Source organism: Salmo salar, chromosome ssa14 (genome assembly GCF_905237065.1).
Source record: "Salmo salar chromosome ssa14, Ssal_v3.1, whole genome shotgun sequence".
Classification (NCBI taxonomy): Eukaryota; Metazoa; Chordata; class Actinopteri; order Salmoniformes; family Salmonidae; genus Salmo; species Salmo salar.
Genome location: NC_059455.1, coordinates 60,110,367 through 60,138,140, shown reverse-complemented (window position 1 = coordinate 60,138,140; position 27,774 = coordinate 60,110,367). Strand labels below are relative to the sequence as shown.

Sequence of the window (27,774 nt, the reverse complement as noted above, 5' to 3'; positions counted from 1 at the left end):
CTAATGGATCTACATTTGTTTCAGCAGTGTTGCATTTCATACAACTCACTGAATATCAAGCAGCCGAGACAATCCAGAGAATTGGTTGTTCTAATTTCTACATAGTTTGCAGAAACAGTTGAGATGATGTAACATTCCATCTGTATCTTAATTTTTTTAGTTTGAACCTTTGCTCTGAACAGCACCTTAATCTGGTCTTGAACAAAGTTTTTGGGACGTGTTGAATAGGTGCCACTATCTGCGAGTCAACTCAACCATGCTTTCCTTCCTCTGCCCCAATTCATGGTTATTTCAAAGTCTTCTACAGCTCATGATGGGAAAGGGAGTATGAACTCTTTGCTTTTATAATTTCTCCAGTAATACTGATAGCAAAGTCCATCTGACAAGCTTGTTCATGTTAATCACTGAAGATCACGGGGAGACAGAATGAAACCTTTCCAAAGCAATAAGGGCTTTTAGTGTGACGTGTAGTAAGTCACTCCCTCAAACATCCTAAATACACTGAACCAAATTATAAACACAACATTTGTTGGGTCCCATTTTTCATGATTTGAAATAAAAGATCCCAGAAATGTTACATATGACTAAAGCTTATTTCTCTCACATTTGGAGCACACATTTGTTTACATCCCTGTTAGTGAGCATTGCCAAGATAATCCATCCACCTGACAGGTGTGGGATATCAAGAAGCTGATTAAACAGCATGATCATTACACAGGTGCACTTTGTGCTGGGGACAATAAAAGACCACTAAATGTGCAGTTTTGTCACACAACACAATGCCACAGATGTCTCAAGTTGAGGAAGAGCATGTAATTGACATGCTGACTAGGAATGTCCACCAGAGCTGTTGCCCGAAAATTTAATGTTAATTTCTCTACCATAAGCCGCCTCCAATGTCATTTTAGAGAATTTGGCTGTACGTCCAACCGGCCTCACAACCGCAGACCATGTGTAACCACACCAACCCAGGACCTCCACATCCGGCTTCTTCACCTGCGGGATCATCTGAGACCACTCACCCGGACAGCTGATGAAACTGTGGGTTTGCACAACCAAATAATTTCTGCACAAACAGTCAGAAACCGTTTCAGGGAAGCTCATCTGTGTGCTCGTCGTACTCACCAGGGTCTGACCTGACTGCAGTTTGGCGGTGTAACTGACTTCACTGGGCAAATGCTTACCTTCGATGGCCACTGACACGCTGGAGAAGTGTGCTCTTTACGGATGAATCCCGGTTTCAACTGTACTGGGCAGATGACAGACCGCGTTGTATGGTGTCGTGTGTGCGAGCAGTGTGAATAGAGTGCCCCATTGCTGGCAGTGGTATGGGCAGACATAAGCTATGGACAACAAACACAATTGCATTTTATCAATGGCAATTTGAATGCACAGATATACCGTGACGAGATCCTGAGGCCCATTGTCGTGCCATTCATCCACCACCATCACCTCATGTTTCAGCATTATAATGCATGTAGCAAGGATCTTTTGTACACAAGTCCTGGAAGCTGAAAATGTCCCAGTTCTTCCATGGCCTGCATATTCACCAGACATGTTATCTATTGAGCATGTTTGGGATGCTCTGGAATGACATGTACTACAGTGTGTTCCAGTTCCTGCCAATATCCAGAAACTTCACAGAGCCATTGAAGAGGAGTGGGACAACATTCCACAGGCCACAATCAACAGCCAGATCAACTCTATGTGAAGGAGATGTGTCACACAGCATGAGGCAAATGGTGGTCACACCAAATACTGACTGGTTTTCTGATCCACGCCCCTACCTTTTTTTAAAGGTATCTGTGACCAACAGATGCATATCTGTATTCCCAGTCATGTGAAATCCATAGATTAGGGCCTAATGAATTTATTTCAATTGACTGATTTCATTATATGAACTGTGTACAGGTTTAGTTTTTTCCAGTTATGTTTTGAGGTTGGAGTTTTAGCACGTTAACATGTAGGGCACACTGATTGGTGTCACTTCGTTAGTCAATATGTGCTACACCTGTGCTGGCTTGTCTATCTCATTAGTTGGGCGGTGTTTCACCTGTGCTGGCCAAGGTGATATTTAAGACTGGCTGGCCCAGTGCTCCAGTTGTCTAGTGCGATGTGGAGGGTTAAGACATTCAGTTGGTGTGCCCTTTGATTTCTAGACAAACAGTCCTTTATCTGTGCTTCCCTGTTTTTGGTTTTCTTCCTGTCCATAGGTTTGGTGTGTTTTTTTTTTGCCAAATTTAGTGGCCACTTACGGTGTGTCTTTTAGGCTCCAGTTGTTGCTAGTGAACTTTCAGTGGACACCCTTATGAGTATCTTTCAGAACCCCTCCTAAAACCCCACTTGTTTTGGTTGTTAGTGACTCTTTGTTAGTCACCCCTTCTGTTTCTGCAACATTATTTGGATTTCTTGCTGGGAAATGTAACAAATTGGGGACTCATCTGGAATCTTGTTTCCTATGTGTATGGTAGTGGCTCTAGTCATCTACTCTGATATTTCAGAGTTCAAAATACACTTGTGGTACATCTTCTATCACTGACATCGTCTTGAGGAGTCTAAGATTGGTGGAATAATTTTGAAAGTTGCATAAACACACAGGCTTGTGTGTGCATATATTTTTAAGCTGTACCTTACAAAAAAAGATTGCAGTAAAAGTGCATTAACTGCAGTTGACTTGGGTATTTTGGATGCAGTGATTGCAGCATTTTGCTGTTATACTGCACTCTGATTGCTATCTTTTTTTCGTAAGGGATGGACTAAGTTGGAAGCGTTTGTGGAAAACCCTACATGGGAGATGCTAGATAAACGTACGAAGGCTAATGTTCTCATCATTGCATAGCAGTATGACATCAAAGTTACACATGCCTATTCAAAAGCAGTTGTTGAAGGCGCTGCATGGTCAATCCGACGTCTGCATTGGCTGTGCAGCATTTACGGTGATATGGATTCTGCATTCATACTTCTTGCGCTTCGCCGAGCAGCGCTTTTGTGAAGGAGGTGAGTTTGTGTTTATACAGGACCTCCCGCCCTCACCTACCACCAACCAACCATGTCAGCGCGGAGCCCTCCACATTGTTAGTTACAAGATTTGAGAGGCGGACGGCGATGCGAACAGAGTTGAAGTTTCTTCCAGAGGGGCAACTCTGTGATCCTCCGATCACATTTACAAATCAAGCATAGTTGGCTCTTTGTGTACTTTTTTTTTTGGGGGGGGGGGGACATGATGTGGTTTTTGTTGCTGGGGAACGTAACTAACTCAGTGAAATCTTTGAAATTGTTGCATGGCGTTTATTTTTGTTCAGTGTAAAATGTTTGTATTTGGTTATGTATGCCTCAAACCTTTATCATACACAATTTGATCATTTTCAACTGAAATGTCATCAGATATGTTTGGGCATTTAAAGTAAAAGGTATGACATGGGCATACAGCCAAATAATCAGAAAAATAATTTTATTTCATTTACCACATGTAGGCCCGCCTATCAAACAGCAGGGGACATTTTAGTAAAGGGAGGCCAAGGGGCGGGAATGCTGCCCGCACGTGAGTGCATGGAAGTGCGCATCCCACAGGTGCGTTTGTGATGTCACAGCCCTAGTTACTGTAGCGCGAGGGAGAAAGATTTCTAAGCAAGTTTTTATTTTTTTATTGTGCACACAGGTGTGGTAACACCTTTTGAAACGTTGTTTTAGACTTTTTGATTATTTAACTTCGACTTGATTTACCTGGTCATTGGAACGTATATAAACTAGTAGAGGTGGTGTAGGTAGGTAAAGGTAAAGCTTAGGAAATGGGTAAAAAACTGAAGGAAGAGAGCTTGGATTCAGTAGATTCGTCGGAATATGGTGAGTTAATTTCACATCGCTGGTTATATTACCTGGCTGGCTAGTATTTGTCTAACCTCTCAGAGTAGTCACATTCTGTCTTCTTCAATAAAACATTTTTATTTGTCTCTAGTCTAGCCTATTTGCGTTTTCCAGTGATTAAAAACAGACAGTTCCTTATGAGTGGTGAACCCGATTAGGCCTAACTTTAACGTTACCTCTTTACTAGAGGTGTCACATTTGAGCCTATAACAGATGACTGCATATTTGAATAGCCTAATGCAATTTGTGACATTGTCAATTGCTTAGTATTCAAGATTTAGATACATATGTAGTTATAGGCAAAGTTGACATTAATTGTTTTCATGAAGCAAAGATATTATTGATGTATTTTACAAAAATAATTTATTTGGTTATTGCATCTTTCAAACTATATATATATATATATATATATATATATATATATATATAAATATAAATCAATATTCAGTAAGCATTACAGTTTAACAATCTACATGTTTTTAGCTGAAACGGGCTAATTGACTGACTATCTGTGACTGACATAAGAGAAACTGCTGATGCACAACCACATTTCGAGATTGCAGTTCATGTATTATACTATTCTAACTCTCAACAATAAGTTGAGACTCCGAGTTCTCCACTGTCTGTTGCCCATCCCTGTTCAATGGCATGTCAATGCTTTTATGTAGGTTTTTGGATTAGATGGTAAAATATAGAGGAGGAAGTTTGATATTTATTGTATGAAAAACAAATTTTGTTGTGAGACATTCATTCTCTTTCAGTCTGCTGTGTGTTGTGGTTTTGTTTTGCATAAGTCCATCTCTGGGTGTGCCTATGTAGTGTGTATAAAGGCTCACTGCCTTAGTGTGACCTATTACATGTCCATTTTACTCAAGGGTTGTGTCCAAAATTGCACCATATTCCCCATATAGTCCACTACTTTTGAACAGGGCCCATAGAGCTCTCAAAAGTAGTGCACTATATTGGGAATAGGGTGCCATTTGGTCCTTAAACCCAGTTGTTTGCATGAGATTAATAGTCTATTGACATTCTGGCACTGCTATTCAAATAGCCATTCCATGTAAATTCAGCTGCCTTCTTGGACAGGTAAAGGTGTCCAGTCTGTCCATCCTGTTTCCTAAGAAGGAAGTGGATTCACAGGGTTTCTCCCTACCACTTAGACTAGGCGACTTTTGTTCCTTTGAAATCTTATGAGGAATCAAACATGTATTGCTATTGACAGAGATATTTCACCGTCTGCTTCTTTATGTTTGATTTTTTGGGGAAAAGTTTCATTTGATTGAGAGGTCAAATTTTACGTGTTTTTTCATCCTGGTCAAAAGCCCTTGACGTCAGCGGTGTTTTGTGTTCTGATGTCAGTTTGACTATTTAAAAATAATTGTGGTGTGGTTAATACTGAAAAGTCTACAATGATGGCCTGCTAATCATTGGCCAGTTATTTGTGTGAGGTGAGCTAGGCAAGCACTACAGAACATTGGAAAACCACGTTTGAAAGCCAATGATTAAACTAGACAGACACCAGACAAATCTTTCACCTCAGCTGCTTATACTAATATTGATACAAATTCTGTCACTATTAATTGGTGCTGGTCCTGGCCTGGCTTTTAATTTCAGATGATGTTAGAACAGGTCACCTGCACTCTCTCTGTTCTCTAGAGGCACCATGAGGTTGTGTTAGCAAGCTCCACAAAATAGTCGGCTGAGCGAGGGAATGGGTGAATTAAATACTGGGCTAACTAGTAGCTAAATCCTTTGCTTAAGCGCTCCCTTTCTGTGTAAGAAGAGGGTGGGGTGTGTGTACCCATAGTCGCACAGTCAAAAGTTTATCACTTAATTAGTTGACTGACGCTGGCCTTGACAACCCAATGCATGTTTCCTCATAGGCAGATTCGGTATAGGAGACACACACACTATGCAGCCTATCCAGGGGAGAATGGCTGGCCCTTCTCATTGAAGCAACGAAAGTTGTACTGCAGGTATTGTTAGTGGAAAACAGAACCCCCCCACTATAGTGAATGGAAAAATGGCAATCTTCGTCGTCAATCTTTGTGTAAATAAATATTTTTGTTGTGGAAAATCATGGTACCGATAATTGCTTCTAATACACCAGATGTATGTCCTTGAACCTATTTCTGTCTGTAATAAAGCTCTTTTGTGGGGAAAAACTCATTCTGATTGTCTGGGCCTGGCCACCCAAGGCTGCGCCCCTGCACAGTCATGTGAAATCCATTGATTTGGGCCTAATGAATTTATTTCAATTGACTGATTTCCTTATATGAACTGTAACTAAGTAAAGTCTTTGAAATTGTTGCATTTATATTTTTGTTCAGTGCATTCGGAAGTATTCAGACCCCTTGACCTTTTCCACATTTTGTTACGATACAGCCTTATTCTAAAATTGATTTAATTGTTTTTGTTCCCCTCACCAATCTACACACAATACCCCTTAATGACAAAGCAAAACAGGTTTTTAGACATTTTTGCAATTTGTGTTACGGAAATATGACATTTAGGTAAGTATTCAGACCCTTTACTCAGTACTTTGAAGTACTTTTGGCAGCAATTACAGCCTTGTCTTCTTGGGTATGATGTTACAAGCTTGGCACACCTGTATTTGGGGAGTTTCTTCCATTCTTCTCTGCAGATCCTCTCAAGTTCTGTCAGGTTGGATGGGGAGCGTCACTGCACAGCTATTTTCAGGTCTCTCCAGAGATGTTCGCTATGGTTCAAGACCAGGCTCTGGCTGGGCCACTCAAGGACATTCAGAGACTTGTCCCGAAGCCACTCGTGTATTGTCTTGGAAGTGTGCTTAGTGTCGTTGTCCTGTTGGAAGGTGAACCTTCGCCCCAGTCTGAGGTCCTGAGTGCTCTGGATCAGGTTTTCATCAAGGATATCTCTGTACTTTGCTCTGTTTATCTTTCCCTCAATCCTGACTAGTCTCCCAGTCCCTGCCACTGAAAAACATCCCCACAGCATGATGCTGCCACCACCATGCTTCACCGTAGGGATGGTATTGGCCAGGTGATGAGCAGTGCCTGGTTTCCTCCAGATGTGATGCTTGGCATTCAGGCCAAAGAGTTCAATCTTGGTTTCATCAGACCAGATAATCTTGTTTCTCATGGTTTGAGAGTCCTTTAGGTGCCTTTTGGCAAACTCCAAGCAGGCTGTTGTGCTTTTTACTGAGGAGTGGCATCTGTCTGGATGCTGCTGAAATGGAAGAACCTTCCAGAAGGACAACCATCTTCACAGAGGAACTCTGGAGCTCTGTCAGAGTGACCATCGTGTTCTTAGTCACTTCCCTGACCAAGGCACTTCTCCCATGATTGCTCAGTTTGGCTGGGCGGCCAGCTCTAGGAAGAGTCTTGGTGGTTTCCAAACTTCTTCCACTTAAGAATGATGAAGGCCACTGTCTTCTTGGGGACCATCAATGCTGCAGACATTTGTTGGTACCCTTCCCCAGATTTGTGCCTCGACACAATCCTGTCTCGGAGCTCTACGGACAATTCCTTTGACCTCATGGCTTGGTTTTTGCTCTGACATCCACTGTCAACTGTGGGATCTTACATAGACAGGTGTGTGCCTTTCCAAATCATGTCCAATCAATTGAATTTACCACAGGTGGACACCAATCAAGTTGTAGAAACATCTCAAGGATGATCAATGGAAACAGGATGCACTTGAGCTCAATTTTGAGTCTCATAGCAAAGGGTCTGAACTCTTATGTAAATTAGGTAATTTATTTTAGGTTTTGTAAATTTGCAAACATTTCTAAAAACCTGTTTTCACTTTGTCATTATGGGGTATTGTGTGTAGATTGATGAGGAAAATGTTTTATTTAATCCATTTTAGAATAAGGCTGAAACGAAAAGGGAAGGGGTCTGAATACTTTCCGAATGCACTGTAGTTGCCAATGGCAGCCTGCAGTACCCCGGGCGGCCTTCAACTTGAGTTACTAAATGAGAAGGGGCAGCACTGAGTTAGCCTGCAATGCCACTTCCTGGAGTAGCTCAGACTGCATGTTATGTCTCCAAGAGACACCATCTTAACAGGCTTAATTTGGCTTTAATGCACTATGAATTAATGGTGTCACGTGATCGATGGCTTTGTCCATTCATATATACAGTCATAGAGCCTACCTCACTATGTGCACAGTGATTAACATACCCTCCTAAAAAGTTATCACAACACCACATCACAACCCAAACAGTAATACCTCCCCGTGTATACCTCTAATTGGACGAAAAATTGTTGATCCTTTTACGTCACCACTCTATCCAAGGTCAAGCCAAATCACTTGAACTCACAGAGAGGGATTCATTGGTTGGGCCAAAGTACTGAAGTAAAAATGTCCTGACGTCTGAGGTTTTGTAGAATCCAAAATGCTTTATGCCATATTCTAGTGGAGCAGATGCTGGTTAAAAACCAGAAAGAATAAATAGTACATCAGGAAAGGGTCACTGTCAGTCAGTTTCCAGGTAGTGATTTGCCCCAAAAAGACAGCTTTGTATTCTGCTGTAATCTGATATTAATTTACAGCAGGCAATGAGGCAGAGGAACCGGTTTCTTTGTTCGGGATATCTACATTCCTTCTCCCGGACTTTCACTAAGGTTATGTGTATTCTGTCAGTTGGAAGCCAACAGCGTGCCTCATTCTAAATCGTTCATACAGTAGGCCTTGTAGTTAGTAGCTGCAAAACAAACAGTATGATTGTCAACATCCTATACATTTATTGTGTACTCACTACAAAGCTTACATTTTCACTAATTTTCTTTCCACAGGCAGTAGGCTATCTTAAGGAAATTGTTACTGTTAGCAGTTGATGTTATTCTTCAATAACACAGACCCCAAAGCAAATAGGTTAATTCAAAGAGAACAAATCATGCTGGGAAGTAGATGGTTGATGTTCATTCTTCCACGTCCTCAGTGTTTCTCTCCACAGAACAAAGTGACCAAATGTAATTTATAACCCCCAACCCTAGCCTGTGGTTGACCAATTATAATTCCTTGCAGTAAAATTGGGCCAATGGCCAAATAACAAGTATCCTGTTTCAGGCTCAGTGTATTGACGATTTGGACCAATGAGAACTTGACACATGTTGCTATGAGTCCCGGACTGAAATTCCTACACAGATTCTAAACAGATGTTGAACTGAAAACAACAATTTCTATTGATCATTAATTTCCTATTGACCTTTTAGTACTCTGAGTATTCTTAAATATTCTTATATTACTAAAACATTGAGCTCTCATAAACCAAGATAAGTAGGTATATAGGATGTAACGGTCTCGTCAGATAATAGAGAATATACTAAAAGTCAATTCAGCAAGATTCATTTATTGAATATTTAGAGCTTCTTAAATTATACCTCTGAGTGAGACATTGTAGGCCATGGACCTAATGAACAGGCCTACATTGTATATTTAAATTCACTAACTCGAAGTCATAGTTGCTAAGTTCATTGTAGACATGAGTGTTTTACTTGCTTCCAATCAGTAATTGGTGTATAATGGCCAACGAGACCTGGCCTGTTATTATACCCCATAGCAGCCTAATTGAAATGAACAAAGTAAACTTCATGCTCAACTGCATATTCCTCGGACAGGTGCAATGTTCAACAGGTGCTGTATCTTTCATTTGTCATTTTATAAAGCCATTTTATTCTGGGATTTCAATTTGGTTTATTGTGAGGAGATAAGGAAGTGTCCGTGAGACCAATAACATCTCTTAGAAATGTTTGGCTTGCCAAACAGGATACAGACCAAACAAAGGTAATTGCTTACTGTGATAAGGGGAATGGAAGTGAGTAGGGCTGTGACGGTACCAGTATTGCAATATTTTTTCCATGGCAAAAAGGAAAACACGAAGCAGACCAAACTCTTTGGTTAATTAAAAAGCGTTTGTATGTAAAATAGTGTGCTATAGCTTGGGAAAAAATAAATATGACTCTGAATGACAACATAATGATCTTTGTTTCCAACATTAGGGCTGTTTTCCTGAAGAAGTTAAATCTGCTTTGTGTTTTGGTTCCTTGTCTTGATACTAACGAGTAACGTGATGCTGGTGTCGTCCCGGCCCTAGTTGTGAGTGACGATGAAATGCAGGGTTTCAGTGGAAAATGTCTGGAATATTTTTTGGGGATCTGAGCATCACTTTAAAAATGCACTGCTCTGCTTTGAGCCTTCTTCCTCCATCTTTGAATTCAAATTCAATTAAAATCTCCCCCATCACATACTGCCCCTTCTCTTTCATTTTAGGCTACCTTTTAAGGTTGCATAAACCATGACATTTGTCATAAATACATTGACTTATGCAAAGTAGAGATAAAAAGGGAGGGAGGATGAGGCATACAGTACCAGTCAAAAGTTTGGAGACACCTACTCATTCCAGGGTTTTTGTTTATTTTTATTTTTTATTTTCTACATTGTATAATAATAGTGAAGACATCAAAACTATGAAATAACACACACGGAATCATGTAGTAACCAAAAAAGTGTTTAACAAATCAAAATATATTTGAGATTTTTCAAAGTAGCAACCCTTTGCCTTGATGACAGCTTTGCACACTCTTGGCATTCTCTCAACCAGCTTCATGAGGTAGTCACTTGGAATGCATTTTAATTAACAAGTGAGCCTTCTTAAAAGTAATTTGTGGAATTTCTTAATGCATTTGATGGCAAGAGCAGTTCAAATAAACAAAGAGAAATGACAGTCCATTACTTCAGTCAATACGGAAAATGTCAAGAACTTTGAAAATTTCTTCAAGTGCAGTTGCAAAAACCATCAAGCGCTAAGATGAAACTGGCTCTCATGAGGACCGCCACAGGAAAGGAAGACCCAGAGTTACCTCTGCTGCAGAGGATAAGTTCATTAGAGTTGCCAGCCTCAAATTGCAGCCCAAAGTTCAAGTAACAGCCGAGTGGCGCAGCGGTCTAAGGCATTGCGTCTCAGCGCTAGAGGCGTCACTACAGACCCTGGTTCGATCCCGGGCTGTATCACAACCAGCTGTGATCGGGAGCCCCATAGGGCGGCGCACAATTGGCCCAGCATCGTCCGGGTTAGGGGAGAGTTCGGCCGTGGTAGGCCGTCATTGTAAATAAGAATTTGTTCTTAACTGACTTGCTCGTTAAATAAAAAAACAGACACATATCAACTGTTCAGAGGAGACTGTGTGAATCAGGCCTTCATGGTTGTATTGTTGAAAAGAAACCACTACTAAAGAACACCAATAAGAAGAAGAGACTTGCTTGGGCCAAAAAACACGAGCAATGGACATTAGACCGGTGGAAATCTGACCTTTTGGTCTGAGTCCAAATTTGAGATTTTTGGTTCCAACCGCTGTGTCTTTGTGAGACACAGAGTAGGTAAACGGAGGATCTCCGCATGTGTGGTTCCCACGTGAAGCATGGAGGAGGAGGTGTGGGGGGGCTTTGCTGGTGACACAGTCTGTGACTTATTTAGATTCAAGGCACACTTAACCAGCATGGCTACCACAGCATTCTGCCACGATACGCCATCCCATCTGGTTTGGGCTTAGTGGGACTATCATTTATTTTTTTAACAGGAAAATGACCCAACACACTTCCATGCGGTGTAAGGGCTATTTGTCCAAGAAGGAGAGTGATGGAGTGCTGCATCAGATGACCTGACCTCCACAATCACCCGACCTCAACCCAATTGAGATGGTTTGGTATGAGTTGGACCACAGAGTGAAGGAAAAGCAGCCAACAAGTGCTCAGCATATGTGCGAACTCCTTCAAGACTGTTGGAAAAGCATTCCAAATTAAGCTGGTTGAGAGAATGCCAAGAGTGTGCAAAGCTGTCAAGGCAAAGGGTGGTTAATTTGAAGAATCTCAAATATAAAATATATTTTGATTTGTTTGAGACTTTTTTTGGTTACTACATGATTCCATATGTGTTATTTCATAGTTTTGATGTCTTCACTATTATTTTACAATTTAGAAAATAGTAATAATAAAGAGAAACCCTCGAAAGAGTAGGTGTGTGCAAACTTTAGACTGGTACTGTATTTCTTAATAGCTCTCTTTTTCTCCATTGGACAACTCTTAAGAAATGTTCTAGGAAGTGACACTAAGCAATGTAATTCCCGTAACCTAGTCATCATAACCCAGTCATCACCACCACAGCTCTCCAGTGTACTGTACAGATTGTACAACCTGTAAAGGAGTGTCAAGGTCTTATTCTTTTTGCTCTATTTCCTCCTTCTCAAGCTGAAGACTGTCACTCATTAACTCAATGAGGTGCATACTAACAAAGGCTACTCGTGTTGCTTAGCAACAACCCCGCTCAATAAACCCTCAAACTCACAGGCACGCAATTCTCTCCATAGAATCTCACACACAGTGGAGCTCTTTTGAATATCAATGCAAAATGCCATTACTGAGAGATGTTTTCCCCATGTATTCTATCTAATCTGACTACTATCAGCATTTTGATAAAGTTTTTTTTGTGTGTTAATGTGCGGTCACAGTATGTGCATAAATAGCTTGACATTTATTTTGAAGAATAGACCTTCAGAAAATAGTTAAATTCTGTTATTGACCCATTATCTCTCTGTGTTTTCTTTTCAGGGGAACCTGCTCAGTATGACCCCACCTTCAATGGACCCATTCGGAAAAGGTAGCCTCTTCCACTAAGTATCTCTCACTTATTTTGTCTCTTGCTCTCTACCAAGCCTAGCCCTAACTATCACTCTATCTCTGTATGCAAATTGTCCATTGTATGTCTAAAGTGCCTTTGCTAGGCATACTTTCTGTTAAACAATTCTGCCCGGGAGCATGAATGACACAGCAATGCTCAAAATCACTTTGTGTGTTATTGTCTCTCCATTATCCCCCAGAGGCTGCACTGATATCATCTGCTGTGTTCTCTTCATGGTTGTGATCCTTGGCTACATGGCAGTGGGAATTTTGGGTAAGATGGGCCTTCTATGCACCTCCCACCTCTCTCAGACCCCCTCCCTCTCTCACTCACACAAACATACTTATTCTGTATGATAATTATTTTCTCTCTCTCGCCCCATTAGATAACATCTGATTCCTGTACGTTATCTCTCTCTGGCTGTCAACCTCTTTATGACTCTTACGTCCCTTTTGAAACTCAGGTGTCCTCACCATAACACCCTATGTAAATGTAATATTAGCAGGCAGAATGCACAGTCTGGCTAAACAAAACAACAGTGACATAATCAACTTGGTCACTTCCTCAATTCCAACAGCTTGTCAAAACACCACTCACAAGTGAGAACAGAACTCCATTATTGAGAGTGCACTGAAAACATAAGTTTGTCATTGATTCTATGATTTCCTGACTTTTCCCCTCTTCAAGGTCTCAACCCTCACCCTTCTCTAGTATAAGGTATCTCTATGGCCTTGATATTCTCCTACTTTTTCTGTCTTTCGGTCGAAAGGCCTCCCTCACCTCTGACTCCCGCCCACAGTGGTTCCAAAGAGCAGTTCCAAAGCAGAAGCTCATCCTCACCCATGACATCCATGACCTGTCATCAAACATTCCAGCAGCCACTCACTCTGCCTTATCTAGAGTCAATAGAGCTGCCTGATAAGAAAGGAGGTCATCTGAATATATGGCCAATATCAATAGCTTAGTATGTGATTAATGTGATAGGATATTGTGCATATACAGTTGTGGCCAAAAGTTTTGAGAATGACACAAATATACATTTTCACAGTCTGCTGCCTCAGTTTGTATGATCGCAATTTGCATATACTCCAGAATGTTATGAAGAGTGATCAGATTAATTGCAAAGTCCCTCTTTGCCATGCAAATGAACTTAATCCCCCAAAAACATTTCCACTGCATTTCAGCCCTGCCACAAAAGAACCAGCTGACATTATGTCAGTGATTCTGTCGTTAACACAGGTGTGAGTGTTGACGAGGACAAGGCTGGAGATCACTCTGTCATGCTGATTGAGTTCGAATAACAGACTGGAAGCTTCAAAAGGAGGGTGGTGCTTGGAATCATTGTTCTTCCTCTGTCAACCATGGTTACCTCAAGGAAACACATGCCGTCATCATTGCTTTGCACAAAAAGGGCTTCACGGGCAAGGATATTGCTGCCAGTAAGATTGCACCTAAATCAACCATTTATCGGATCATCAAGAACTTCAAGGAGAGCGGTTCAATTGTTGTGAAGAAGACTTCAGGGCGCCCAAGAAAGTCCAGCAAGCGCCAGGACCGTCTCCTAAAGTTGATTCAGCTGCAGGATCGGGGCACCACCAGTACAGAACTTGCTCAGGAATGGCAGCAGGCAGGTGTGAGTGTATCTGCACGCACAGTGAGACGAAGACTTTTGGAGGATGGCCTGGTGTCAAGAAGGGCAGCAGAGAAGCCACTTCTCTCCAGGAAAAACATCAGGGACAGACTGATATTCTGTAAAAGGTACAGGGATTGGACTGCTGAGGACCGGGGTAAAGTCATTTTCTCTGATGAATCCCCTTTCCAATTGTTTGGGGCATCCGGAAAAAAGCTTGTCCGGAGAAGAAAAGGCGAGCCCTACCATCAGTCCTGTGTCATGCCAACAGTAAAGCATCCTGAGACCATTCATTGGTGGGGTTGCTTCTCAGCCAAGGGAGTGGGCTCACTCACAATTTTGCCTAAGAACACAGCCATGAATAAAGAATGGTACCAACACATCCTCCGAGAGCAACTTCTCCCAACCATCCAGGAACAGTTTGGTGACGAATAATGCCTTTTCCAGCATGATGGAGCACCTTGCCATAAGGCAAAAGTGATAACTAAGTGGCTCGGGGAACAAAACATCTATATTTTGGGTCCATGGTCAGGAAACTCCCCAGACCTTAATCCCATTGAGAACTTGTGGTCAATCCTCAAGAGGCGGGTGGACAAACAAAAACCCACAAATTCTGACAAACTCCAAGCATTGATTATGCAAGAATGGGCTGCCATCAGTCAGGATGTGGCCCAGAAGTTAATTGACAGCATGCCAGGGTGGATTGCAGAGGTCTTGAAAAAGAAGGGTCAACACTGCAAATATTGACTCTGCATCAACTTCATGTAATTGTCAATAAAAGCCTTTGACACTTATGAAATGCTTGTAATTATACTTCAGTATTCCATAGTAACACCTGACAAAAATATCTAAAGACACTGACGCAGCAAACTTTGTGAAAATTTATATTTGTGTCATTCTCAAAACTTTTGGCCACGACTGTACAGTAGGCCCTTTACTGAAAAGGGTGGTGGTTTAGTATATAAAATGACCAAAACCAGGTAAATGATGTAAATGAGCTTTGCATGTTCATTTGGTTTCCTTTTTGACCCATTCATTAGTAATTTGCTCATGTGTTCTTTGACTGTTGTAAATATATTTATCCCCACGTCTCTATTAGATGTTGATGTGTTTTTGTTTTTATGTTTCCACCAGCCTGGCTTTATGGTGATCCCCGGCACGTCCTCTACCCACGGAACTCTACTGGAATGTTCTGTGGCATCGGGCTCAATGTGTAAGGACCTCTCTGGTGTTTGATGTGTTTGAACTAGAAGTCCTTTATGAACCATCAAGTATTATTTTATTCAGAAGTTCAGAACACTTGATGCTATGTAATGTGAATTTACTAATCATGCATTTTTGCCATGAATGCAACAGATAAAAGCGGAAAATGTGGCCAATCGAGTCAGACATTTCATCATTACATAATAATTCAAGCTTGGCATGCCTCACTACGTACTGATCTGTCATGTTATATATTTCGTTCAGAATGCATAGTTTGGTAACTTTTCCTTTCGCAGAGCTCAACCCAGCGTGTTCTACTTTGACATACTGAAATGTGCCACATCAATCAACGTCATGGCCGCCGTCCTTAATGGGTTACAGTGCCCCACCACACAAGTACAGTAACATCACACCTATATAATATCTTAGTTTCTCTAAAGGCTGATGTCAGGAGTAATAAGGAACTCTGTGCACATCTCCAATTTCCCATTGTGTGTGAGTGTGTGTTTATACTCTTGTTAATACCTGGGTCCAATTTGTATGTATATGTAATGTCTTCATCAAGCCGCTGGGAATCATACAAGTTGTCTTCTATTTCATTTTCTTTTGTGTGAGGTCTTTCTTTCATTGTCTCTACATCCCAAAATGACTTACTGACTTTATTGTCCCCATGGGGAAATTTTGTTGCAGTGTCATGTACACGTTTAAAGTGGCATTTAAATACAAAACAAAATTGACAATACAACTTTCATAACAGTTACATAGCAATAAAACAATGTCATGTGTATCTGCATATCTGACACAGGCATCAGGTTTATGTCACAAAGTGAAGACCTCTTCTTTCCTCACCCTGCAGGTGTGTGTGGAAAAGTGCCCAGATGTATTCTGGGCTCTGAATCCTTTGGCCTACTTACCGGAAGCCAAGCCACAAGACTACTTCAACAAATCACTCTGCGTGCCATCCTTTGACCTAGCATCAACTAAACTGGTAAGTCCCATCCTATTCTTACGGAGGTTTGTAAATTCACTTCTTTAGATAGGCTTTCATTGATCATTGTTGTCACTGACTCCTCAAAGCCTTGGACTATCTTTTGGAAATAGATTTAACAGGAGGGGTTTCCTAGTTTTTTTACTCTATGTAGCTAAAGATAGTAGTTTATCCTTTTTTCCCCCCTTTGCCTCAGAATGTTAAAGAAATTGTGGATCAAGAGCTGTGCCCGTTCTTCTACACTCCTACAATCTCTGGTGAGTGTGCCTTTTTTCATATTTACTTTCATAATTACAGATCTAGATGCTTTTAAGTCATTAAATGTAAACATTTCTAATGTTTTCCTCTGTCTAGTGCTGGGAAGATGCATACCTGATGTTACCGCTCTGAAAAATATTCCTAATGACTTTGTCAATACGCCAGGCTTGCCATCAAGCATCAATGACACTGTCAATGGCATCAGGAACGCCACAGGGTAGGGGGTGTCTCACACACACACACACACACACACACACACACACACACACACACACACACACACACACACACACACACACACTGTAAATACCCATTAATAACCCATAATCTCTCTCTCTCACTGCCAGTGAAAGGTCCTTGATTGAGTGAGTTAAATTGATCTCACATCAATATCGTAAGACTAGTTCCTTTGTGTAGACTTAGACCTGTTTTAGCATGTTTGTGAGTTAGTGTCTTGCTTTATGATAGTGGTAGCCCTTTGCCATACCCACGTAGTCATCTGCCCTGTCATTTAGCTCCAGTAGTACCCTTGCACATGGCTAGAACATTACTTTTAGTATTAGCTTTTAGTACAGAATCGATCCACAGCGCCTTGGGTTGATTCTGAGGATAATATTAACACTGAGTCTGACCATGATGTCCAGACCTGAGTGGTCATTTTAGAATGTCATTAACTAAGAATAAGACTTAAGATAAGTAGGCTATTAGACTTTTATGTTTATCCTTTGACACATAAAACACATGAGCATGTGTAATAGTGGGCACTTGTTAGTATTTGATACAGAAACAACCCAAGGATCTGTCAGTTGGCTGTAGTTGTACAACCTCCCAAATTACCCCTCAATGTGCTGTATTAATCAATACACTTACTGGTACTGAATACCAGCAGTCAAAGAAAGCTTTTAATGTTACCATCTCTTTGTATTGAGCTCTATAAATACCACCAATACATTTTTATTTTACCTTTTATTTAACTAGGCAAGTCAGTTAAGAACAAATTCTTATTTACAATGACGGCCTAGGAACAGTGGCAGAACGACAGAATTTTACCTTGTCAGCTCGGGGATTCGATCTAGCAACCTTTCGGTTACTGGCCCAATGCTCTAACCACTAGGCTACCTGCCGCCCAGATGCATGAATGTACTATTACAAAGAAACCTCTTTTATATTTATTTTTCTTTGTTCCTCTCATCTCCTCTACTTCTAAATCTTTTGTGCTTTTATCTTTATTTATCGTGTAGAACTCTGCATCATGCTGTTTTGTGTCAGAGACATTGTCAGTAATTACTAGCATTAACAGGTCTTTTCCTGGTTTGTCTTGTAGTGACATAGTAAACGGCTTCAACGCCAAGGAGATCGGAGTGAGAATCTTTGAGGACTTTGCGTCAACATGGCAGTGGATCATCGCGTGAGTCTCTCTCATGGGCTCATTTTCAACTACTGCCAGTTACTTGTCAATTCACAATTTCCATTGTCCTGTACTGTTGTATTAGAATAGGATAAACCAGAAAATGTTGCATTGTTGTTCATCTTCTCAGCTGATCTTTCAGTTTACACAAATGTAACTCATTAAATATAAGATATGCTCTACTAAGAAGCTAACATTTATTAGAGATGGCATGCTTAATTAGGACCGAAACGATACATATGACCTGAAATGTATCTTTTCTTTCTTATTCTCCTCTACCTCCATTTAACTTGACCCTATCCGCTCTTCCAATCCTCTCTTACTCTGCTGTGTACCTCTCCTCTCCTTCCTCAGTGCTCTAGTCATAGCCATGGTTGTGAGTTTTCTGTTCCTCCTCCTGTTGCGGTTCATCGCCCCTGTTATGGTCTGGGTCCTTATATTTGGAGTTTTGGCAGTAGGTGCCTATGGTAAGTCATTGAGGATAATAATATGTCTACTAACATGTTTGTAGTGTATCTCTAGTAGGTTTATACAGTGGGGGGAAAAAAGTATTTGATCCCCTGCTGATTTTGTACGTTTGCCCACCAACAAAGAAAGGATCAGGCTATAATTTTAATGGTTGGTTTATTTGAACAGTGAGAGACAGAATAACAACAAAAAAATCCAGAAAAACGCATGTCAAAAATGTTATAAATTGATTTGCATTTTAATGAGGGAAATAAGTATTTGACCCCCTCTCAATCAGAAAGATTTCTGGCTCCCAGGTGTCTTTTATACAGGTAACGAGCTGAGATTAGGAGCACACTCTTAAAGGGAATGCTCCTAACCGCAGCTTGTTTGTTACCTGTAAAAAAGACACCTGTCCACAGAAGCAATCAATCAATCAGATTCCAAACTCTCCACCATGGCCAAGACCAAAGAGCTCTCCAAGGATGTCAAGGACAAGATTGTAGACCTACACAAGGCTGGAATGGGCTACAAGACCATCGCCAAGCAGCTTGGTGAGAAGGTGACAACAGTTGGTGCGATTATTCGCAAATGGAAGAAACACAAAAGAACTGTCAATATCCCTCGGCCTGGGGCTCCATGCAAGATCTCACCTTGTGGAGTTGCAATGCTCATGAGAACGGTGAGGAATCAGCCCAGAACTACACGGGAGGATCTTGTCAATGATCTCAAGGCAGCTGGGACCATAGTCACCAAGAAAACAATTGGTAACACACTACGCCGTGAAGGACTGAAATCCTGCAGCGCCCGCAAGGTCCCCCTGCTCAAGAATACATATACATGCCCATCTGAAGTTTGCCAATGAACATCTGAATGACTCAGAGGACAACTGGTGAAAGTGTTGTGGTCAGATGAGACCAAAATAGAGCTCTTTGACATCAACTCGACTCGCCATGTTTGGAGGAGGAGGAATGCTGCCTATGACCCCAAGAACACCATCTCCACCGTCAAACATGGAGGTGGAAACATTATGCTTTGGGGGTGTTTTTCTGCTAAGGGGACAGGACAACTTCACCGCATCAAAGGGACGATGGACGGGGCCATGTACCGTCAAATCTTGGGTGAGAACCTCCTTCCCTCAGCCAGGGCATTGAAAATGGGTCATGGATGGGTATTCCAGCATGACAATGACCCAAAACACACGGCCAAGGCAACAAAGGAGTGGCTCAAGAAGAAGCACATTAAGGTCCTGGAGTGGCCTAGCCAGTCTCCAGACCTTAATCCCATAGAACATCTGTGGAGGGAGCTGAAGGTTCGAGTTGCCAAACGTCAGCCTCGAAACCTTAATGACTTGGAGAAGATCTGCAAAGAGGAGTGGGACAAAATCCCTCCTGAGATGTGTGCAAACCTGGTGTCCAACTACAAGAAACGTCTGACCTCTGTGATTGCCAACACGGGTTTTGCCACCAAGTACTAAGTCATGTTTTGCAGAGGGGTCAAATACTTATTTCCCACATGTTAATCAGAATGTTAATCTGTCTCTCACTGTTCAAATAAACCTACTATTAAAATTATAGATGATCATTTCTTTGTAAGTGGGCAAACGTACAAAATCAGCAGGGGATCAAATACTTTTACCCCCACTGTATGTAGGTCACAGTGGTTTAAGAACATTGACTTTTCATGGTGGTTAAAGCATCTTATTTCTCTCTCTCTCACTCTCTGTCTGTCTCTGTCTGTCTGTAGGTATATATCACTGCTGGTGGGAATATGACAACTACAGAAAGTCGACCGTCTCCATCACTGACATAGGCTTCACCACCGACTTCAAGGTCTACCTTCAGGTCAAGGAGACCTGGCTGGCCTTCTGTGAGTCTGACATTACACATGCTCGTTTTATGTCTCTGTTTTTCTCTGTTTACAGACTGACAGACATGCCTTTCTGATGACAACTTGTACCGTTGTGTTGACCTATCTGCTTTCTCTCTCTCTTATTCTTTCTCGCTCAGTGATAATCATATCTGTGGTAGAGGGTATTCTTCTCCTGACCTTGATCTTTCTACGGACCAGAATCCTCATCGCCATCGCTCTCATCCAGGAGTCCAGCAAGTGAGTAAAGTTAGATATGAGCCAGGATTACACATACTGGCCCATACACACACACATACCCATGTATTGTGACAAATATTCTACCAATATTGTGATACAACCTAACTTTTAAGCACGCGTACTGTAACTGTAATGTTTTACAGGGCTGTCAGTCACATGATGTCTACACTGTTCTACCCTCTCGTCACCTTTGTTCTCCTGGTGGTGTGTGTGGCCTACTGGGGCATCACTGCTCTGTATCCTCTCACAGTCGTGTAAATATTTGAGTATTTTACACTGCCTATTATAATTTTATGACAAATAATCATAAGGTCTGTTTTGTATCTTTGTTCCACTGAGCACTGTCTACAAACTCCACAGTATCGTTAACCCACTTAACAGAAGATGCTTAGGTATCTGGCCACTTCAGGCATTCCAGTGTACAAAGTGGTGACTCTCAACTCTACTCAGGGTAACTGTGGCCAAATCGGCGGCAATGTGACCTGTGACCCACAGGTAAGTGTCCCTGACAAACTTTGACCCCATAGAGATAGATGCAGAAAAGCCCAACTCAGAAATCAGAAACACACACAAAATGTGTGTACTTGCTTCAGCCAGACGTAAAAAAAAAAATATCTGTTTGACCCCTTTCCGTGTCTCCATTCATATTTCATCCCTTCCTCTTTCATCTCTCCCCCCTCCTGTCTTTCCCTCAGACATTCTACAACTCTACAGACTACTCGTGGTGCCCGTCGGCGCGCTGCATCTTCATCAAGTACAACAACGAGGGCCTGCTGCAGAGGAACCTGTTCAACCTGCAGATCTACAACGTGGTGGCCTTCCTGTGGTGCATCAACTTTGTCATCGCCCTGGGCCAGTGCACCCTGGCCGGGGCCTTCGCCTCCTACTACTGGGCCTTCAGCAAGCCCTCGGACATCCCCACCTTTCCCTTGTCCCAGGCCTTCATCCGCACGCTACGGTAAGGGTGTAGACACGTTTCAGCAGTCGGTCTGTGGTGGTGCCTTTTCTTCGCCTGAGTGTCCACAGACCATATACTTGTACAGTTATAATTTGAGCCAGAATCCAATTTGTATTTTGTTAGCTATCCATTCAACTCACTCCCTTTCTCCCCATATGTCTATAGCTGTGTTCAATTACTCAAACTAACCGTACTATTTGTTACGTGAATTGAGTATATAGTATGCTTATTGGTTATAGTATGGATATAGTTAGTATGCCAAAAGTTCCCAGAATGTCGTACTAAATTTGCCAAAATACGAAGTACACATTCAGTGGACACTATTTCCATACTTTTAGGGCCCATAGTGCAATTCTTCAGAGAATGGGCGTGGCTTCATAACTTTTCAGAGTTGAAGAAAAGATGCAGCCGAAGTCAGTCGAAAGCAGATACAAATTCATTGCTTTAACTAATTAAGACAAATGTTAAGAAAATGTTGAGCAATGTAATAAAGTAATGACTTTTCAAATAAGTTACGTTACACATTATGTTGGCCGACAACTTGTTAACTACTCTCTCCTTACGATCCGCATAGCATTACAGCAGTATGTACTGGTATGTAAGCTAGTTACCTAACGTTAGTTGCCTACTAATACATTGAACTTGCCAGGAAGTGTATTAACTAACTAACTACCCATTGTCTTGATTGTTCACATCATTCTTAGTTAAGTTGTTGTGCGTTTCAATGGACATTGTTAATTCTGCCTATCTACTCTGATTTCGGAGCACTCTCGCTCAGAATAACTGGTGAATTTACGAATGCTCAACACCTGTTGACTATAGCGGGTGTCAGTAGACGTTGGCAAAAAAAGCGTAGCTAATTTAATTGTTGCCAGCAGCAGAGTTACAGTCACCAACTCTCTGGATAACATGAAAACAGCATAACCAGCTCTGCTAGGGTGAGTAAAATGGTCAGAGTGAGCTGTTCTCTCATTTGTGTCTGGAAGTAGCTAGCCAACGTTAGCCAGTTTGCTTGGGTGCTTGACTGACCTACTCCTCGGCCAGAGCGTCCAGTTTGCGCGCTGAACGCTCCGAGAGTGAAACGCTCTGAATTTAAGGACAGACAATCTGACAACGCTCTGGATTTATGAGCGCACTCTAGCACTCCAGATTGAATTTAAGAACACACCTGAAATTGTAAAATGTTTAGCTAGTCATTTGTTATGCTAACAAGCTAGCAAGATGTTGCATAGCAACAGCATCAACTTCCGGTAGACAGGCGAAGCTCTAGTACGCGCAACTGAAACGATACCGTTTGTTTACAGTATACTAAAATGAACTAATAGTATATACTCATTAAGTATACAGTATGTTAGAATGGGTATTCGTACACAGCTGATTTTGCTTCTCTTAGATACCATGTTGGCTCCCTGGCGTTTGGTGCTTTGATCCTCACCCTCATCCAGGTAGTTCGAATCATCCTGGAGTACCTGGACCACAAGACCAGAGGTAAGGCTGGATTTTCCCTTGGAAACCTGTTATTGTTATCCGATTAACCTCTTAGAGTCTATCTGCGCACCTACGGAAATCGAATTGGCCTAATATGGAACTAGTCAATTATGCCTAGCTCTCACATAATGCATGTTGTAATGTAAGGGTAATGGGGCTCGCCAGCTTGAAGTCGTAAAACCCAGAAAGTAGTTACCTCTGGTTCGTTCAGCCATCCGTATGGGGAAAGAATAGGGTTTTTGAACAAATGCTGAAAAAAGGTCTGAGGTTAACATAGGCTTAGGAGATCTTATACTTTTTGTTCTATGAGATAATAGCAGTCAACATTACCTTTTGAATTATGAAGCCGTTATGTGTTGTTTTTCATGACATAAAACGTGTGAGATATCCTACGCCTGTGTTGACCACATACTTAAAAAAAAAAAAATCCCCTTTTATCCAAAAACCTTACAAAAACACTATTAATTTTTCCCATAGGCTTTTTGGAAAAACAATGGCGGAGTTCGTGCCTACAAAAAGCCGCCATTACTATTTCTCTCTGACTCTTTCTCTCTAGCGGCTCAAAACCCCTGTGCTCGGTTCCTTATGTGCTGTCTGAAGTGTTGCTTCTGGTGTCTGGAGAAGTTCATCAAGTTCCTCAATAGAAACGCCTACATCATGGTCAGTCTCTACTACATCCTCACATGTACCTGTTAACTACAACTACGTGTCTGTCAATCTCTCCCTCAATTCCCCCAGTGTAGAGTATTTCTGGTAGGCTATGTATCTAATACACAGTCCTCTTTTTCCCAAAGATTGCCGTATATGGAAAAAACTTCTGTGTCTCCGCGAAAAACGCATTCATGCTTCTAATGAGGAACATTGTCAGGTGTGTGTTCTAGTGTTGGTTGGTATGCCTGTGGGAATGTGTAGACTTGTTTTTTTCCCCTCTTACATAACATTTGCATGGATTTGATTGACTGCTGTGAAACCATAGCTGAATGCTAGGGATGTGTTTCCCTGACATGCTGACTGTGCCTCTCTCCTCAGGGTGGTGGTGCTAGATAAAGTGACGGACCTGCTGCTCTTCTTTGGGAAGCTGCTAGTGGTGGGAGGAGTAGGTAAGATGACAAACGCCAACATAATTATTATGGCATTTATCATTGGTCATATTTCTGAGTAGGAGCTCCTTTTGTGCATTTTACAGGCCAGAAGTGTGATTAGATAACCTAATCTAAATTAATCGAATCTTTAAACAATCCTCCTCTTCTCTTCGAAGGTGTCCTGGCTTTCTTTTTCTTCTCTGGCAGAATAAGACTACCAGGCAGCAATTTCCGTACTGAAATGCTCAACTACTACTGGATGCCCATTATTGTAAGTGACAGTCATACAGTGCATTGGAAAAGTATTCAGATCCCTTCACTTTTTCCACATTTTGTTACGTTACAGCCTTATTCTAAAATGGGTTCAATGAAAATAGTTCCTCATCAATCTACACACAATACCACATAATGACAAAGCGAAAACAGGTTTTTTAAATTTATTTTTGCAAATGTACAAAAAATTCAAAACTGAAATACCTTATTTACGTAAGTATTCAGACCCTTTGCTATGAGACTCAAAATTAAGCTCAGGTGCATCCTGTTTCCATTGAGCATCCTTGAGATGTTTCTACAACTTGATTTGAGTCCACCTGTGGTAAAATCAATTGATTGGACATGATCTGGAAAGGCACACAGCTGTCTATATAAGGTCCCACAGTTGACAGTGCATGTCAGAGCAAAAACCAAGCCATGAGGTTGAAGGAATTGTCCGTAGAGTTCCGAGACAGGATTATGTCGAGGCACAGATCTGGGGTAGGGTACCAACAAATGTCTGCAGCATTGAAGGTCCCCAAGAACACAGTGGCCTCCATCATTCTTAAATGGAAGAAGTTTGGAACCACCAAGACTCTTCCTAGAGCTGGCCGCCCAGCACAACTGAGCAATTGGGGGAGAAGGGCCTTGGTCAGTGAGATGACCAAAAACCCGATGGTCACTCTGACAGAGTTTGAGTTCCTTTGTGTAGATGGAGAACTTTCTAGAAGGACAACCATCTCTGCAGCACTCCACTAATCAGACCTTCATGGTAGAGTGGCCAGACGCAAGACACTCCTCAGTAAAAGGCACATGTCATCCCGCTTGGAGTTTACCAAAAGGCACCTAAAGGACTCTCAGACCATGAGAAACAAGATTCTCTGGGATGTGTTTTGTCCAATATTTTTATTTAATGTATTTTTATGTTTTAATCCCACCCCCATCCCCGCAGGAGGCCTTTTGCATTTTGGTAGGCCGTCATTGTAAATCAGAATTTGTTCTTGACTGACTTGCCTAGTTACATAAAGATAAAATACATTTTGAAACCAAGTTTGAACTATTTGGCCCCCTATACCAAGCGTCACGTCTTGAGGAAACCAGGCTCCGCTCATCACCTGGCCAATACCATCCCTATGGTGAAGCATGGTGGTGGCAGCATCATGCTTTGGGGATGTTTTTCAGCAGCAGGGACTGTGAGACTAGTCAGGATCAAGGGAAAGATGAACGGAGCAAAGTACAGAGAGCTCCTTGATGAAAACCTGCTTCAGAGTGCTCAGGACCTCAGACTGGGGTGAAGGTTGACCTTCCAACAGGCCAACGACCCTAAGCACACAGCCAAGACAACGCAGGAGCGTCTTCGGGACAAGTCTCTGAATGTCCTTGAGTGACCCAGTTTTTTAAATTTTTTTAATAAATGTACAATCATTTATAAAAAACTGTTTTTTGCTTTGTCATTAAGGGTTATTGTGTGTAGATTGATATTTTTTTTATACATTTTTGAATAAGGCTGTAATGTAAAAAAGAAAAGTGAAGGTGTCTGAATACTTTCTGAATGCACTGTATTTACAGGTATTCCATAGTGGAAGTGAAAGAAGCAGTTCACGATCAATGAAATGTGTGTTGGAGAAAGTAATTGACAGTGGTGTGTATGTCTTTGTGGTAACAGGTGGTTGTGGTGGGAGCGTACCTCATTGCTCATGGATTCTTCAGTGTGTACAACATGTGTGTGGACACACTCTTCCTCTGCTTCTGTGAGTAGAGCACCTCCAGCAACACACATCAGTGTATCATATACTGAGCAGTCACACATTACATTGCAAAATTTCTTGCTTCATTGCACAAAATGAAAATTATTTTCTCGCTTCCTTCTTGCTCCCTTTCTCACAGTGGAGGACTTGGAGCGACATGACGGAACGATGCAGAAGCCATACTACATGTCCAAGAACTTGATGAAAATCCTCAATAAAAAGAACAAGGGACCTAAAAAGGGCAAAGGAAAGGATTGATGAAATATTGCCTTGAGATCAATCAGTGTATAGCACAGTCACTTTCAACAACCTAGAAAGACCCAAAAACATCACATCCTAGAAATATATTTATTTTTAGTTTTACGTTTCAGCCTTATCACGCCTTCCGTTTACACAAATCTAATCACTTTTTTTGCACTTTCAATTTGAGATTACGTGACCACACGTGTGATATGAGAGGTTTTCTTACGTTCCAGCTATTCCTTCTAACAGTTTGAAGTTACCAAAGCTAGAGCTGTTTATTAGTCTCTGACCAAAACCAAATGTTTATTCTCTTGCAGTGCTTATTTGTTTTCAGAAAAGAGACCATTTTCTCAAGTCAACAAATGATTTATCAGATAGAACAAAAACTTTTGAGACAGATCATCACAATTACAGTTTTAAATACTTTTTTATGATCCTCAGTACTCTGTATATGATTTCACGTCAAGGTCTTTTTTCTTATTTGTTAAAGTTTTCTGATTTTATTTTTTTGTTTTTATATAATGTAGATATTTATTAATCATTTTGACAATTTATTAAAGACTTTTATAACGGTATTGCTATTTTTTTTTATCCATGCTGACATCACCTGTATGTTGCCTTGCGTAATGATGGATTCCTCTATAGGAAAATAGCTCTGGTTTATTTCACACATCTGCTTAAAGCAGTGGTGCATGTGATCTTCTGAAATGCTCTTTTGAAAATCATGACACTTGCAGGCACTTGTACATGGGCGCTGAAGACGAAGATCTTTTTAGCAGAACTTATCGCAAGTCAGAGGTATGAGGTGTCTGAACTGGGGCCCTATTTCTATTCTTATTAAGTACTGGACCCTGAAACAAATAAAATTCAGTCTAGAGTGAGTGTGTCCATCCATTTGGCTGCACTAAACACAATTAATTTTAGTTGTCAAAGATTAATGTTAATTTACCTCGCATACTACTACCCAATATCGCATGTCAAAATCTCACTACATTCCTCAACCTCTTGTCTGCGGAGACCCAGAGAGAAAAGTCACTTGGGGAGTCTGCAGTCGTCGTGTTGTATCGGGATCTACTACAGGATAGACTCATCACATGATCGGTCAATAGTCCACTACATGAGAGCGCGTGCCTTTTTATTGTTAAACCATTTGTAATAAAGTCACATTAACTGGATTTTAAGCTTTCTTTTTTTAAAGCTTTTTCAAACTTAAACTTTCTCATTTTATGTCAGATGGTCCAGCACCATCCTCAAGACAATTGCTTAAATTTTTGTTGTAATTCTATTTTCTGGAAAAGGCTTAAAATAAAGGTTAAATCCAGGTCATGATGAACCAAAACACACGGCCCTGGTAAATAGTATTACATTGCAGTTTTCTGGCTTTTGTTCTCTTAGTCATGATGAGCTCAACTATAATCATATTACAAGCATAGCAA

At 41.3% G+C, this 27,774-nt stretch overlaps 1 protein-coding gene across 1 annotated transcript; it reads left to right on the top strand.

The window, feature by feature from the left end:
• Positions 1 to 3,530: 3,530 nt before the first annotated feature.
• On the top strand, positions 3,531 to 26,913 carry LOC106570054 (choline transporter-like protein 4). Its single transcript, XM_014141995.2, has 22 exons — positions 3,531 to 3,843; positions 12,455 to 12,503; positions 12,724 to 12,797; positions 15,289 to 15,367; positions 15,654 to 15,753; positions 16,214 to 16,345; positions 16,542 to 16,602; positions 16,700 to 16,820; positions 17,928 to 18,011; positions 18,366 to 18,478; positions 20,205 to 20,327; positions 20,468 to 20,567; positions 20,711 to 20,803; positions 20,960 to 21,062; positions 21,263 to 21,525; positions 22,919 to 23,013; positions 23,570 to 23,673; positions 23,808 to 23,881; positions 24,043 to 24,113; positions 24,272 to 24,366; positions 26,014 to 26,098; positions 26,235 to 26,913. The coding sequence occupies exons 1-22, from the start codon at positions 3,789 to 3,791 to the stop codon at positions 26,351 to 26,353; spliced, it is 2,193 nt and encodes a 730-aa protein (XP_013997470.1). The 5' UTR covers positions 3,531 to 3,788; the 3' UTR covers positions 26,354 to 26,913.
• The last annotated feature ends 861 nt before the right edge of the window (positions 26,914 to 27,774 follow it).